Here is a 15,800-nt window from a genome sequence, read left to right on the forward strand (position 1 = left end):
TAAGTATGGGGGAAATGGAAAATGACCCCTGGCTTCCAGAAAAATCACCTTAAACACTCAGCATTATTTGGGTTCAGGAATTCCTGCTCAGCACAACTGACACGTGGCCAGGGGATGGATGAGATACCTGGATCGCAGAATGGAATGCTCAACCTAAAGTCTAGTTTTGCAAAAGGAAATCCAGAGCAGCCACGCACAAAAGTAACTTCATTAATTGTGTAATGCCCATTTACCCACTCACCCACCCAGTAACAGCTGGCAGAAAGAGCCATTTTTACCTCCAGAGCAAGACATTTAAGAATGTATCATTTCTCCCAATATAAATTCAGAGTTATTTTTCAGTCTCCCCATATTGCAACCTTCTAGTGGTCCTCTCTTGCTTGATTGAGTTGCATAAATGCAATATATACATAATCCACTGTTTTTATTGACTGAATTCTTTTCAATGGATGTGAGCCATTGAGCTCTCTTTATCCTTTACATAATGTTTTCCATTGGCGGTGGATCTCCTGGGACACACTTTCTGACTTCCAGGAAAAATTCTAATCTCCTAGGAGAAGTATCCATAGATAGATGCCATTGTCTGCCAAAGATTTCCAGGACTGTCCCAGAGGGAGTTTTTGTGTGTGTTTTTTGTTTTAATACAAAGCCTAGTCTAGATTGTTTACATTTGGCAATGCTAAAACAGAGGTGGTTAAGCAAATAAAAAGATCACTGCCAAATGAGAGCTTGTGACAATTTCAAACTATTAATCAGTACACTGTGGTCACTGCCACACAAAATATATCTAAGATAATGCAGTCTGCTTTTTGAGAGCAAGGCAAGAAGGCCTAAACCCCTGGCAAGATAACTAAAGCAAACGTCAAAGAGTTCATGCATTGCAGTGTTATCTGCAGGGAGCTCTCCATGTACCTACCTGTTGCTGGGGGGAGAGAGTGAGTGAGCTTCTCATGATATCATGAGAAAGGGAATTTTTTGAGACTCGTGCGGGAGGATGAGATATTGTAGAAAGTTTTATTTCTGTGCAATTAAATCCCTGAGCTTTCCAGGTTCCATTTCCCTTGGTCCCACCAAGGAAGAAGTCCAGCTTTGCCTTTAGCAGGGCTGGGATTAAAGCAATTGCCCAGAGTTTCCATTCCATGTTGGGGCAAGTCTAATCAAGCAGGATAGCTTAGTGTGTGTTCCCCGCTGCAGTCCATCAGTCCATTGCATGTGGGGTTTGCATGGCCATCTGCCATGGGGCCTCTGGGGTGACACAGCTATGGAGGAACATGGGCAAATGTAAGAGAGTAACAAGAGCCAAGAGAGCGAGAATTCCTTTGTCTTGGGATTATATAGCCCCAAATTTTCACAGGCTTGCAGTGGCCCCAGTCCTTCTAGCAAACAATTTCTGTTCAAGTTTGACTGACAGGCACCTTCCCTACGTCACCCTGACTTTACTGCACATGTGTCCATCTCCCCCACCCCTAGTGATCTTTGGGGAATGGGCCAGTGATTTCCTGGGGAGTCTAAAGTTTCAGCTTCCTGGTGAAGATGCCCAGATGGCTGTGCTTATAATGTCTGGCCTCCCCTTTTGCTCCTTTCCTATTATTAATAATTAGCTTATTACAACCATATCAGCTGGATTCCAAAAGTAGATGGAAATCTCAGATCTTCAAGTAGAGTTTATTTACTATTACGACATGAATTATTCTAACTTGTGTACTTTTGGGGCAGGAAATTGGAGGTGGCAGTAAATGCAGGAGTAAAGAGGAAAACTGAAAAGAACAAAAAAGAACATAAGCACTTGAAAAACAGAACAGTCTATGCGTGAGGCAGGATAGTAAGAAGCTAGGAAAATTCTTTGATATGTGGAATAGGGAAACTAAGAGAGTTAAATGGCCAACAGTTTACAGCCAGCTAGTAAGTCACAAAATCCTACCTTCCATAATCAAGGACACAAGAGTAAACAGTTTACACTTCACCTTCCTAACCAGAGGGTAAATATCTTAAATCATCCTACTCAAAGAGATAGATATTGGAAGTCCAATTAGCACCATTTACCAGCCACATACAAGGACAGATGAAATTATGAGAATGAATTTCATTTTGGTGTATCAGCATAAAATTGATGAATATTGTATGAGATCTTCCCCTGAGACCTCCCCTAAACTCCCAGTCTTTAAAACCTTCAAGACAAAGGACCCAGCAAAGATCTCCCTCCCAGGAGCATGCCCATACCATTCTTCCCCCTCTTCTTCCCCGCCAGGCATGCATCTACTAAGGGGCCCCGGGAGACTTGCAACCAGAGGAGCAATGGGCAGTGGCAGCTCACCCCTGGATAACCCCTTGAACTTGTCTCCAAGGTCCTTTTCTCTTACTTTCCAATGAGTTGACAGAAGCTTCACTTTGTCTCACTTCTTTCCTGTAACATTTCTAGAGAGCTGAAGCAGCCCCGCCGCTCTCTCCTGTTGCTTCTATCCTAGGCTCTTCCTGTTTCACTGTCCCTAGCTTTAATCAAAGTACTATCTACATCACCTCTATTTATGCTGTGAAATCTCTCCTGTATGAAGTCAAGAACCCACGCACTACAGGCAGGCCAGAGGTATGCCTGTTCTGGATGGTCCCTGCCCAATAACATGGGTATTTAATGGAGCAGGGCTACCTCAAAAGCTCTGAAGTGCAGCATGGTGATTAAAACAGTTGCCAAACTTGGCTCAGTGTGGAAACTCTAAAGAATGTCCAAGAAATTCTTGGATCCCTAAGTCACTAGCTTTTTGTATCAGGATCTCCTAGAGTTGGGGTCCAGGGAGTGTACATTGTAAGAACTCTCCACGACTATGCTAAAACATACAATTCTAGATCCTCCCATCTAGTCAGCTGGAAAGGAGGTGGAATGGACTGCCTTCTCTAAATTAGAACTTGTTATTTAAGGGTTTCAGGGATATATATTAGAATTTCTTCTGTTTTTGGGTATTTCCCTCATTCTCTCTCTCTCTATCTTTTTTTTTTTCCTCACAGTAAACCTACAGGAACTCCCACTGTCCCCCAGTCCACACCCAGAGGCTAGGTGAGCAGAGGTGACAAGACAGAGAGACAAACCTGATAGAGTGAGGACCGAGGAAAGGGACAGATGAGGAATCTGAAGGAGTTTGAGAAAACAGCAGACGCAGGAAAGACACTCTGACCTCCCCATACCCTTCTCCTTTGAAAGGAAGAGACAAATGTCCCCTGTGTAAAGTGCCCTCCCTGTACCAGAAGGAAGGAAAACATCGTTATCACTAGAGGTGGGGAATTTAGCACCATGAAGGCTTTAGAAACAAACCTTGAGACTTCTTTACCACGTAACTACCCCTAGCCCAAACTCCTTTGTCTTGTCAATTCTTTACAAATCTGTTTCTTTGTCTGCAGGCATACAAGCATTCTGCTCTAATCACTTCTTTGGGTTGCCATTCTCTTGTCAGGTCTCCCACATAAATGTAAAAATTCAATTAAATGTGTGCGTTTTTCTTTGGTTACTCTGTCTTATACCAGTTTAATTCTTAGGCCAACCCAGAGACCCAAAGAGGGTACAGGAGAAATTCCTCCCCTTTATAAACAACACCCAAACGTTAGAAATCCTTTTTTGAAAAATATTATTTTCCTTTTTTGAAAAATATTATTTTTAATTTTTAAATTACAGATGACATATATTAGATCCAGGTGTACAACATAGTTATTTTACATTTATGTCACTTATGAAGTAATCACCTCAATGAGTCTAGTACTCATCTGATAGTATACATAGTTATTTCAGCATTACTGACTATATTTCCCATGCTGTATTTACATCCCGGTGACTGTTTTATAACCAGCAATTTATACAATGTAATCTCTCCCCTTTTTTCACTCACTTACCATGGCCCCTCCCACTTGGCAACCATCACAACTGCATGATTACATTCTGAATAAGCTAAGTTCACAGTGTATTCCGCCCTCACAAGGAGGTGGGCTTACCTCACAAAGCTCTGCTGGGGTCATACTAAGATAGCTCAAGCCAGTGCCAGGGCCTGCAGGCACAGTGAGATCCAGCAGGCAGAAATCCGTGGTGAGTAGCAGGCAGGTGAGTACAGAGAACCTCTAGAGAAGCATAGGAAATAGTTGATGGCTGGGTGAGATAGTTGGAACTCAAAGAGGTAAGTAGAATGTCCCTGACCCTGTTCCATGCTCCTGATTTCTTATATCCCAGTTCAAATATCATGTTCTCCATAAGCCTTTCCCTATTTCCACAAATGGTGTTCCTCTGTCCAATACACCAGGTCTTATTGCATAGCACTGTAGAGGTCTGTTTTGGGTCTTTCTTCCATTGTAGGTGTAAAGGCAGGGAGAAGGTCTTACCCACCTTGGTAGGTGTTTAGAAATTACGCCTGTCTGAAACATTAAAGAACCGAATGGGTGTGGAAAATGACCTGACCTGAGAGTAGGTTGGACAGCCAGGCAGAGAGATTTCTCTGCCTGGTCCTTCAGTCCAATTATGGGCAGGGTGTTGAAAGAAAGAGGTCCAGGTCTCAGTCTCTGTTTAAATGCAGGCAGCTGTCTCCGGGAAAGTCTGCGTTGGTGAGGGCTGTGGATGAGCAGTGAGCGAGCCTGAAGGTGCAGTGGATAGAAAGTTTCTGAAGCTGCAGACATGGGAGCTGAATGCTGGAGAAACCTTCTGTTGTTGCTGGCTGCTCTGGTCCTGACAGCCAAATTGGGTCACTTTCAAAGGTGGGGAGGCTTCCAGGAGAAATCCACAAGCAAGAAAAACATGAATTCAACACTCAGATTCTTCATTGAAAACTACAACAATGTGAGCAATGACACCTACTTATTTCGAGTAGACAAGCTACTTCAAAGTTATATGCAGGTTTGTATCTTGGTTTCTCTGAATATGGGTAGTACTCCCATTCTTGCCCATTTTTTTACATTGAATTTGTTGGGGTGACACTGGTAAACAATATGATACAGATTTCAGGTACACAATTCTACAACACATCATCTGTACCCTGTATTGTGTGTTCACCACCCCAAGTTAAGTCTCTGTCCATCACCATTTATCTCCCACATACCCTCCATCACCTCCTCTCTTCCCCTCCCCTTAGAAATCACCACATTGTTGTCCATAAGTTTTCCATCATTACTTTTTCTAAATATCTTTTTGATTTCTTGCTCTCTCTCTTCCTTCTGACACCCCTATGATGCAAATGATGGGTCCTTCTTTGTCTTTTGTTATAGCCTTTGTTTTTGTTTTGTTTTTTTCTATTTTGCTTAATCCTTCCACTCCCACCAGAGCACCACCACCCCTCCCTAAGCTGTCTGCCTACTCTCTATCTATGAGTCTGTCTCTATTTTGCTTGGTAGTTCAGTTTGTTCATTGAATTCCACATATGAGTGAAATCATATGTTACTTGTTTTTCTCTGACTGGCTTATTTCTCTTAGCATAATATCCTCCGTCTATCCCTGTTGTTGCAGATGGCAAGATTTAATTCTTTTTTATGGCTGAATCATATTCCATTGTATAGATCTTTATCTTTACCCATTCATCTATTTTTTTTCTTAATATATTTTTATTGATTTCAGAGAGAAAGGGAGAGGGAGAGACAGATAGAAACATCAATGATGAGAGAGAATCATTTGGGGGCCTCCTGCACACCCCCCACTGGGAACCAAGCCCACAACCTGGGCTTTGCCCTGACCAGGAATAGAACCATGACCTCCTGGATCATAGTTCGATGCTCAACCACACTGGCTGGGCTATCCATTCATGTATTGATGGACACTTAAGTTGCTTTTATATCTTGGCTACTGTAAATAATGCTGCAATAAACATATGAATGTATACATCCTTTTGATTTAGTGTTTTGGGTTCCTTTGAATAAATACCCAGATATAGAGATGTTAGGTCTTTCTTTCTCTTTTGCTATAGCCTTTGTTTTAAAGTCTATTTGGTTTGGTAATAAGTATTGTTACCCTGCATTTTTTGTTTTGTGTTGTTTCCATTTTCATGAAATATCTTTTTCCATATCTTTACCTTCAGTCTCTGTGTGTCTTATTTATTTTACTTTATTATTTATTATTGAATTTTTTTAGAGAGAATAAGGGGGGAGAGAGAGAGAGAGAGAGAGAGAGAGAGAGAGAGAGAGAGAGAGACATTGATGTGAGAAAGGCCTCCTATATATGCCCTGATTGAGGATTGAACCTGCAACTTGGGTATATGCCCTGATCAGGAATTGAACCCACCACCTTTCTGTGTACAGATGATGCGCCAACCAACTGAGCCACACTGACCAGGGCTGTGTGTGTCTTTTGATTTGAAATGGGTCCCTTACATACATACAGCATAAATAAGGGTCTTGTTTTGTAATCTATTCAATCACTGTATGTCTTTTGATTGGTGCACTTAATCCATTTGCATTTAACATAATTGTTGATAGATACATATTTAATGCCATTTTATTATTCATATTTTTAATCTTTTTTTTCTTTTTCTCCTTAAAGAAAACCCTATAAAATTTTTTGTAAAACTGGGTTTGTGGTAATAAACTCCTTTAGCTTTGTCTTGTCTGGGAAGCTCTTTATCTGTCCTTCAATTCCAAATGATAGCTTTGCTAGGTAGAGTAATCTTCGTTGTAGGTCCTTGTTTTTCATCACTTAGAATATTTTATGTCAATCTCTTCTGGCTACAAAGTTTCTGTTGAGAAATCAACTGACAAACTTATGGAAGTTCCCTTATAGGTAACTAATGGCTTTTCTCTTGCTGCCTTTAAGATTTTCTCTTTGTCTTTTACCTTTGGCATTTTATTATGATGTGTCTTGGTGTGGGCTTCTTTAGGCTCATCTTGTTTGAACTGTGCTTCCTGGACTTCTATGTCTATTTCCTTCACCAGGTTAGGGAAGTTTTCCATCATTATTTTTTCTAAATAGCTTTTCAATTTCTTGCTCTCTCTTCTCCTTCTGGTATCTCTATGATGCAAATGTTGGTATGCTTGAAGTTATCCCTGGAGCTTCTTACGCTATTCTCATTTCTTGGGTTCTTTTTTCTTTTTGCTGTTCTGATTGGGTGTTTTCTGCTTCCTTATATTCCAAATTACTGATTTAATACTCTGCTTCATCTACTTTACTGTTGATTCTCTTTAATTTATTTTTCATTTTGTTTAGTGCATTCTTCATTTCTGCTTGTCTTTTTTTTATGCTGTTGAAGTTCTCACTGAGTTTCCTGAGCATCCTTATAAGCACTGTTTTGAACTGTGTATCTGGTAACTTTCTTGCCTCCACATCATTTAGTTATTTTTCTGAAGATTTCTCCTATTCTTTCACTTGGGACCTATTTCTTTATCTCCTCATATTGGCTGCTTCCCTGTGTTTATTTCTATGTATTATATAAAGCTGCTATGTCTTCTAGACTTGATAAAATGGCCTAATGTAGTAAGTGTCCTGCAGGGTCCAGGGGCACAGCCTCCCCAGTCACCCATGTTGGGTGCTTTAGGTGTGGCTTTTGTGTGGGCTGTAGGTACTGTCCTGTTGTAGTTGAGCCTTGATTGATGTTGGCACATCACTGGGAGGGATTGGCTGCAAAGACTGGTGGCAATTACATTCGGGGAGCTGCTTACAGGGGCTGACCCCATAGAGCAGGACTTTCTTCAGTGGGGCTTTGGTGCCTGCTGAGGCTGCACCATTAGTGTATCACTCATGAAGGTTGTTGGGTTGTAATCTGGCATGTTATGAAGCTGTCCACCATGTGCACTGGCTCTGGGACCTCCTGGAAGGTACAAGGTCAGCCACCACCTGTGTCCTGCCTGGGCCCACCCAGCATGAGCTACAGAGCGATCTGCAGATAGTTGTTACTTTTCCTGGACTAGGAGGTGTCCAGAAAAAGCCAAACTGTGAACCAAGTCTGGCTGCCACTAGTGCTGGCCTTGGGGCCACTTAGCATTATATACAGGGTATGCAGAAGCCAGACAACTGCTTGTTTGAGAGATTTTAGGAAAATCTGAAGCATGAGCCAAAAGTCACAGGGATCCTCAAACTTTTTAAATAGGGGGCCAGTTCACTGTCCCTCAGACCGTTGGAGGGCCAGACTATAGTTTTTAAAAAAACTATGAACAAATTCCTATGCGCACTGCGGGCCCGGGACCAGTCGGCTGCTAAGCAGGACAGGCAGCGGCACCCGGTGGGCCGGATAAATGTCCTCAGCGGGCCGCATGTGGCCCACGGGCCGTAGTTTGAGGACCCCTGGAAAGAGGTCATTTGTATGGAAAAACCACTGGAAACTGCTTGAATGGGCCCCAAAGTTGGGTGGGGCAGTGTCTCAGGGAATTACTAGGGCAGGGTGAACAGTGTTAGCCAGGTTGATGGAGACTTAGATATGGCGCCTGACTGCCAGCTCTTTGAGCAAAACGCTCAGCATAGGAACAATAACTGCCAGCACTTCAGTCTGGGAGAAAGCTGCTCCTCTAGCTTTTGGAGTCAAGATATCCCTCCTGATTTTTAACGGGCACATGTGGGTATGGAACCAGTTCATTTCATGTCTCCACCCTTCCTACCAGTCTCAACATGGCTTCTTCTTTATATCCTTAGATATAGGACTTCTGTGAAGCTAAATTTCAGGCATTCTGAATAATGGTTGTTCTATAATTTAGTTGTAATTTTTTATGTGGTTGTGGGAGGTTCCCAGTACCACATTTACCTGAGCCACCATCTTGTCCAGACTGTTTTCTCTAACAGTCTCATTTGGCAAAATGTAAGTGTTCTCTGTAGGTTCCCCTCAACAATAGAATTTCAATGTCCAGGGCTGTAAAATCTAAGTCTGGACTTTCTAGCTGTGTTCTATAGAAAATGAATTATTCAGAGGGGTGTTTGTTTGTTTGTTTGTTTGTTTGTTTGTTTGTTTTTTGTTGTTTTAGCAGGAGGAGACCAAAGGGAGTGAGGGCTAGGCTTCAATCAGATCATCTCTTATTTGTTTTTTGTGTAAAATTTTCTGATATCAATTGAAGGATGATAGAGGATGAAAAAAGTTGTTTGAAAATCACTTTTGTTTAACCTCTCCTCAAGGTCAGATAGCAATGTTAAAAACAAAAATTTTAACTTCCATGACTGAAAGTTTAAAAGTGCTATCCAAAAAGAAGATTGATCTTGAGGCATGAAGTCCAAACCACCAGCAGATGGTTTGAAGGAAAAGACACATATAATCCATTGTCTTGGACTCTGCAAGCATTTTTATACATCAAGTGGGGGAAGGGGAAAGAAAAATTTACATTAGCTATAGGCAAAGTGGTGGGAGAAAGCGGGGCCAGCTCTGAAGTAGGTGCAGAGTTTGCAAAAAGAAAGGTCCATTCCTGTTGATGGGCTGTGGGCAGCATTCTGGAAAGCCCACATGTGAACAATAAGTGGAGCCTCCTGGAGTTTGATGGTTCCTGGCTAAAAGAATCTGTAGAAATAGCCACCTGGAAATTAATTTGAAATTCCAACAGACAGAAGGAATGTGAGCAGTCTTTTGTTAGTTGACCTTCAGCCATTAACAAATGAACAGTTCTGTCTCTGTTCTCTCACTCTCTGACCTCTGTAATTTAATTTAGAACATCTCAGAATTTTCTCCTTATCAGTAAAATATGTAAATTAGGTCAAAGGCAATACTACATCTTAGTTCAATTATGTAGTATTGAACTAATAAGAAAAATTAATAGACTAGAACAGTGATTTTCAACCTTTTTCATACCATGGCACACATAAAGTAATTAGTAACATCATGTGGCACATCAAAAAATATATTTTTTGCCTATCTGACCAAAAATAGGTATAATTTTGATTCATTCACATTGGATGGCTATTGTGTTGGCTGCTGTTATTTTTTTATTTGACAGTCTAATGGAAAAAAAATTAGTGCCCCTGACTAAATAGTCAGGTATTGCATGTTTTTTTTATGACACACCAGTGTGCCTCTTGCGACACATGGATTGAAAGTCACTGGACTGATTAGAGAGGAGCAGTGGGAATGGGAAAAACAGCCAGGGCAGGGGGCAGAGAGGGATGGGCAGTGTTAATGAGACACAAATGGGCCCCATAGGCATCAACTTGTTCTTTCTCAGTAGCTCACCGTTGACACAAAATTGTGGCTTGTTAAAGCCTAGGACATTGAGGTGACGTGGCCACAAGGTGGCAGACCTTGACCACATTTCTTGTGGAAGTTGGCTTGTTCGCCTCTTGTCTTCCCAAGGATAAATCTGACCTTCTCAGGAGGCCTGTCTTGTGGAATCAATCCATTGTCATTAACAGTTACTTCTGACAGAGTTGTTTGTGAGTAAACGTGTGATGTCATTCAAATGGATGAATTGACACAGTAAATATACCTTTCGGTAGCCGGGTGATCTGGGACAAGGATCCCTGGGCATTCCCACACCTGTTATGGCATGGCTGTGTTTGTTCTAATACCTCACAGAGGGATACAGGAGGTGGGCACCTTCTGAGTTTGATGTGCAGATCCTCCTAATCCTGGGATTTTGGTCAAGTGCCATCCATACTTGCAGCCTCAGTTTACGCACTTGCAAAATAGGCAGAAAAGAGTGAAGCAGCATTTATGAAAATAATTATATTGTTATGATTATTCCTATTCTTATTTAACAGTCAAGTCTTATAATGAATAAGAAAGCACTACATTCATTGGAATGTTAGTTAAATTTATGGCCAATGATTTAGTTTCTTCATGCATGCAGAATGTGCTGAACGTCAATGCGACAGTGTTTGGCACAAGCCCTGCGAAGCTGCCAAGACTTGGATGAAACTGTCCCTTCATAAAGAACTCAGGAGCCCTGCATCCTGAGGTTCTTCCCTTAGCTGTGGGGACCAGGGTGCTGGTACTGCCCTCAGGCCTCCTCCCCCAGCCACACTGCACACCTTGAGGCGCTTTCCTCTCCCTCTAACACCACACCAGGAAGAACAGCCTTCTTATGTGGTTGGCCACTGCATTTGGACAAGGAAGCAGGACCTTCTAGGAGCTTCTCCCCTCCCCAGGCAGAACTCTCTAGTGACTAGTCCACACAGTTATTGGGAAATGCAGCCATTTCCAACACAAACCATGTATTAGTTTTACCTCTGTGTATGGGGCTTACCTGCCACCAAAAGCTTTCCCAGTCTTTTGCCCTTGTGTCTTCGGACCTTGCACTTGAACATGAGTACTACAAGAAGACAAATCACAACAGGAAGTGGCTCTTCTGTGCATTCTCCATGGTTTATTTATTCACCATTTCCATACATCATCAGAGGAAATGGGCACTATTCTCCCCATTTTCTAGATGAGGAAATTGAGACTCAGGTAGGTGGAAGGACTCTACTCGCTCAGATAAAGTTGGCAGGGGATAAAGCCAGAACTTGAGCTCAATTCTTCTGTCTTCTGTTCTGATACTCTCCTAACTCCATTGCTGCTTCAAAGTAATGTTCCCAACACTTGTTAAAACATTTAATAATTCATAATTATATAATTACTTTGAAATGTATTTTGTGCATTCAGTGAAATGCATGCTTCTCTTAACCCTGTGGTCGGTAAACTGCGGCTCGCAAGCCACATGCGGCTCTTTGGCCCCTTGAGTGTGACTCTTCCACAAAATACCACGGCCTAGGCGAGTCTATTTTGAAGAAGTGTCGTTAGAAGAAGTTTAAGTTTAAAAAATTTGGCTCTCAAAAGAAATTTCAATCGTTGTACTGTTGATATTTGGCTCTGTTGACTAATGAGTTTGCTGACCACTGTTTTAACCCATGTAACAACCCCTAGAATAGGCATAATTATTATCTATACTCTGTCGGTGAGGAAACTAAGGCTGCTGGGCTCAAGGTCACAGCATTACTGTATGGAGAACACATGCTCCAAACCAGTTAGATTCCTAAGCTTATGGGTTTTTTATTAAAAATTTTAATGTTGACATTGTTGCAGGTGTCTCCCTTTCTCCCCACCTTTGCCCACCTTCACCCCCAGGCACCTACCCCTCCCTTGGCCTTCACCAAACTATTGTCCGTGTCCATGGGGTATGCATATATGATGTTTAGCTAATTGCTTCAACTTCTTTATCCAGTCATCCCCATCCGTCTCCTCTCCTGCAGCAGCCAGTCTGATCCACGTGTCCAGGCTTCCAGTTCTATTTTGTGTATCAGACTATTGTGTTCATTAGATTCCATATCTTAGTGAGATCATATAGTATTTATCTTTCTTTGACTTATTTAGCTTAGCATAATACTCTCCAGGTCCATCTATACTGTTGCAAAAGGTAAGAGTTCCTTCTTTTTTACAGCCATGTAGGATTCCATTGTGTAAATATAACATAGCTTTTTTATTCACTCATCTGATTATGGGCACTCGGGCCATTTCCAAATCTTGGCTATTGTAAATAATGCTGCCTCTCAGCCAAGCACCTGCTCCAGGGGGCTCCCGCTTTCCGTGACTCCCCTTTTCTTACCAGTCTCTATGTTGTTTCTTCTGTGCTCCTTAGATATATGTCCAATCAGCTGTACTTCTCTTGGCTTTTCAAATTGATTGCAAAGTACTTGAACTGTAATTCCAGTCCTTGGCTGGGAGCAAGGGTGCCTAGCCACAAGTTATACTGCAACCCACTTGAATCCTCCAAGCTCATGTTTTGAGTTGTGTTGCTGACCGCCTCCCATCAGGTTGGCTGGGAAGGAGAGAAGGGAAGGAGGACATGGCTGGAGGGGCTGGGAGAGCAGAGGGATAAGGTGTGGCTGGCTCTATGCATTTCGAGGACCATGTGTGCAGACCTGGGGGTGCTCTGGCACTGCCAGTCAGCCAAGCTCATGTGTTGCTTACCTTGTCTGAGGTTGCAGGGGGGATAGGTGAGATCCATCTGTGCCTGTCGCAGTGAGTCCAGTGCAGAGCCAGGGAATGGGTTGTGCACATGTTGGGCACTGACCAGGGACCTTAGTGCCACTGTGCATCCTCAAGCTGGAGGGAAAGGAGGGGGCCATGCTTGGGTGGGTGAGCCAGACACAGGGATGTGGCTCCTGGGGCTTCACTCTCCATTCTAGCCTTCTTTGGAGAGAGCCAGCAACAGGATGCTTTGACTCAAAACTAACAGTGCTATTGCTTTTCTGTAGCTGACAACAGGAGTGGAGTATCTGGCCACTGTGAAGATTAGCCGGACCAAGTGCAAAAAGAACAGCACAAAAAGTCATTCATGTCCCCGACAAAGCGAGAAGAAGTTGAAGAAGGTGTGTGGTGGCAGTCATCTGAAAAGAGACTCCTAATCAAAGGGAGAAAAGTCAAAACTTTAAATGTTAACACAAATTGGACATTGACAGCTTTTACAGCTGTGTGGATTGAGGCATAGCCAGGGCACAGCCCCAGGGCTCCTGAAACCACCAGAGCTGCTGGGGGTAGGAGGGAGGCTCTCTAACTGGACAGTCCCCCCACCCTGGGCATGGCACAGGCCTGGACCCTGGGCTGCAGGTCTTCTGGCCTACTCCCAGCCTTCAGTGGAAGCAGCATTTTTCTTTCCGTGGTGGCTTGCACTCTCCAGGCCCCTGAGGATTGTTTAATTGCCTCCTTGTCTTCAAGAATTTGCTCACTCTTTTCCTGGTTCCTCTCAGTGGCACCACCTACTGGCAAATATGAGTCTCCCTGTGCCTGAGTGTATGTGCCTGGGGACTGGGGTCTGAGAAGAGCTTTTCAGTTGTGCCTGCTCCAGCTGCCAAGTAGCTGGGCAAAGGGAGCCCCAGGTGACATTCCAGGGGCCTTAAATCCCACTTCCCCCTTCAGATGACTGAGCAGATTCTCCCCACCCACATGGCCAGGTGCAGCCTCAGCGATGATTCTAAACTCCCACTGAGGGTCTCGGGGCAGGAGATTTCCCTGAAAGCTGATCATGTCTTTCTTTTTCCACAGAGTTTCATTTGTGATTTTTTGATATACACTGTGCCCTGGATCAACTATTACGAACTTTGGAACAACTCCTGTCAGGAGGCCTAATGGGTTTGTGCAAAGATCCTTGATGAAACCTTAGATGGCTGTGCTGTGCATTTTCTATTACAGACTTCTGGAAGGACCTCATCCCCCTCAGCAGGGTCTTGCTACATACACACCCACACATGTACACACATATGTACTAACTCTCACACACTCACACAGCGCACACATACACATACACACACTCTTACATAAACCCAAACACACATTCACACACTCTCACTCACATTCACACTCACTCATGTACATAGACAGTGGTCTTTAGAGGGCTTGTTCAATTTGAGCAGAAGGTTGTTACGTATTTGGAGGAATCTCATAACTTTTTCTACATCAGCCCATATCTCTGAGGCACATCTTGACCTCTGACCCGAGCTTGAGGGAGCTCTGTTTCTTCTCAATGCACATACAACTCCGTGACTGACACGTGTCTTTTTGAGTGTGTCCAAGACCCCCTAGTTGTTGGCAAACTCATTAGTCAACAGAGCCAAATATCAACAGTACAATGATTGAAATTTCTTTTGAGAGCCAAATTTTTTAAACTTAAACTTCTTCTAACGCTACTTCTTCAAAATAGACTTGCCCAGGCCATGGTATTTTGTGGAAGAGCCACACTCAAGGGGCCAAAGAGCCGCATGTGGCTTGCGAGCCGCGGTTTGCTGACCACTGCCCTAGACCAACCCCCCAGTATCAGATTCACTTGAAGGATTCCCAGGACTCAGCATAGAGTCATACTCATGGCTGTGGTTCATTACAGTGAAAGGACACAGAGCAAAATTGGCAAAGGGAGAAGTAGAGTGGAGAGAATAGCCTGGTGACTTTGTTTAAAATCCTGAACCACGCTGTTGGGTGATGCTTATTCTCCACTGCTAATTGCCATCCATGGAAGAGGAGCCCCTTTACATAGCATTCCTGCTTTTGCTGTCCTCATCACTTCTCTCCAGGAGAACTTAATCGAATTGGCCTGTTTGGGAAGAAAAAACTGGGCATTGTAGTCCAGGTCCTACTCTTTCCCACCGGGGGCACACATTTTCCTTGTCAACTCCAGGAGAGGAATCTCTCTGTGAAGAGACCTGCTCTGGTCCAATGTTGCTGATGCTGGGCATATAAGTTTAATTCTAGAATTTGGTATTAGAAAGTATTCTTGCCTATAAAAATAAGGCACATCTCCCAACTTAGTCCTTATAAGCTACAAAGCCTTTTTGCTTTTGTAGTTAGTTATATTATTTCTGTGTGTTTTGCATTTTAGACAAGAAAGGAGATACTCTTTATTGGACCCCTCAGAGATGCCATCATAGGCCATACTTGCCAATCTACTGGCTTAGAGCTTTTTTCCTCTTCTCTCTTCTTTCCCCTTTCTCTGTTTTGTTTTAATCTAAAGAAACCTCCTGGATGTGAGGATAGTGTTGAAGTTCTGCTATCATGCAGGTTGTGTAGGCCCGTGGTCGGCAAACTGTGGCTCGTGAGCCACATGCGGCTCTTTGGCCCCTTGAGTGTGGCTCTTCCACAAAATACCACAGCCTGGGTGAGTCTATTTTGAAGAAGTGGCGTTAGAAGAAGTTTAAGTTTAAAAAATTTGGCTCTCAGAAGAAATTTCAGTCGTCGTCCTGTTGATATTTGGCTCTGTTGACTAATGAGTTTGCCGACCACTGGTGTGGGCTATAAGGCCAGAAATCATTCATGTCATCTCATTTGGACCCCAAAACTGCCCTGCCCAGAAGACCTTCAGATTATATTATTATGAACTGAAGAATTTTGGGGAAAATGGAATTTTACACATTAAGAACATTAAGAGAATAGGTAGACAAACATTTATTTTCTGTACAGGGAATTACTGCTTAT

At 43.0% G+C, this 15,800-nt stretch overlaps 1 protein-coding gene across 1 annotated transcript; it reads left to right on the forward strand.

Moving 5' to 3' along the window:
* Positions 1 to 4,645: 4,645 nt before the first annotated feature.
* Positions 4,646 to 13,964, forward strand: CSTL1 (cystatin like 1; the record flags this gene model as incomplete). The annotated part of the gene is made up of 3 exons (XM_080683851.1): positions 4,646 to 4,864; positions 13,094 to 13,207; positions 13,881 to 13,964. The coding sequence occupies 3 exons, from the start codon at positions 4,646 to 4,648 to the stop codon at positions 13,962 to 13,964; spliced, it is 417 nt and encodes a 138-aa protein (XP_080539977.1).
* Positions 13,965 to 15,800: the final 1,836 nt, after the last annotated feature.

Source organism: Plecotus auritus (assembly GCF_963455305.1).
Source record: "Plecotus auritus genome assembly, chromosome: 8".
Taxonomy (NCBI): domain Eukaryota; kingdom Metazoa; phylum Chordata; class Mammalia; order Chiroptera; family Vespertilionidae; genus Plecotus; species Plecotus auritus.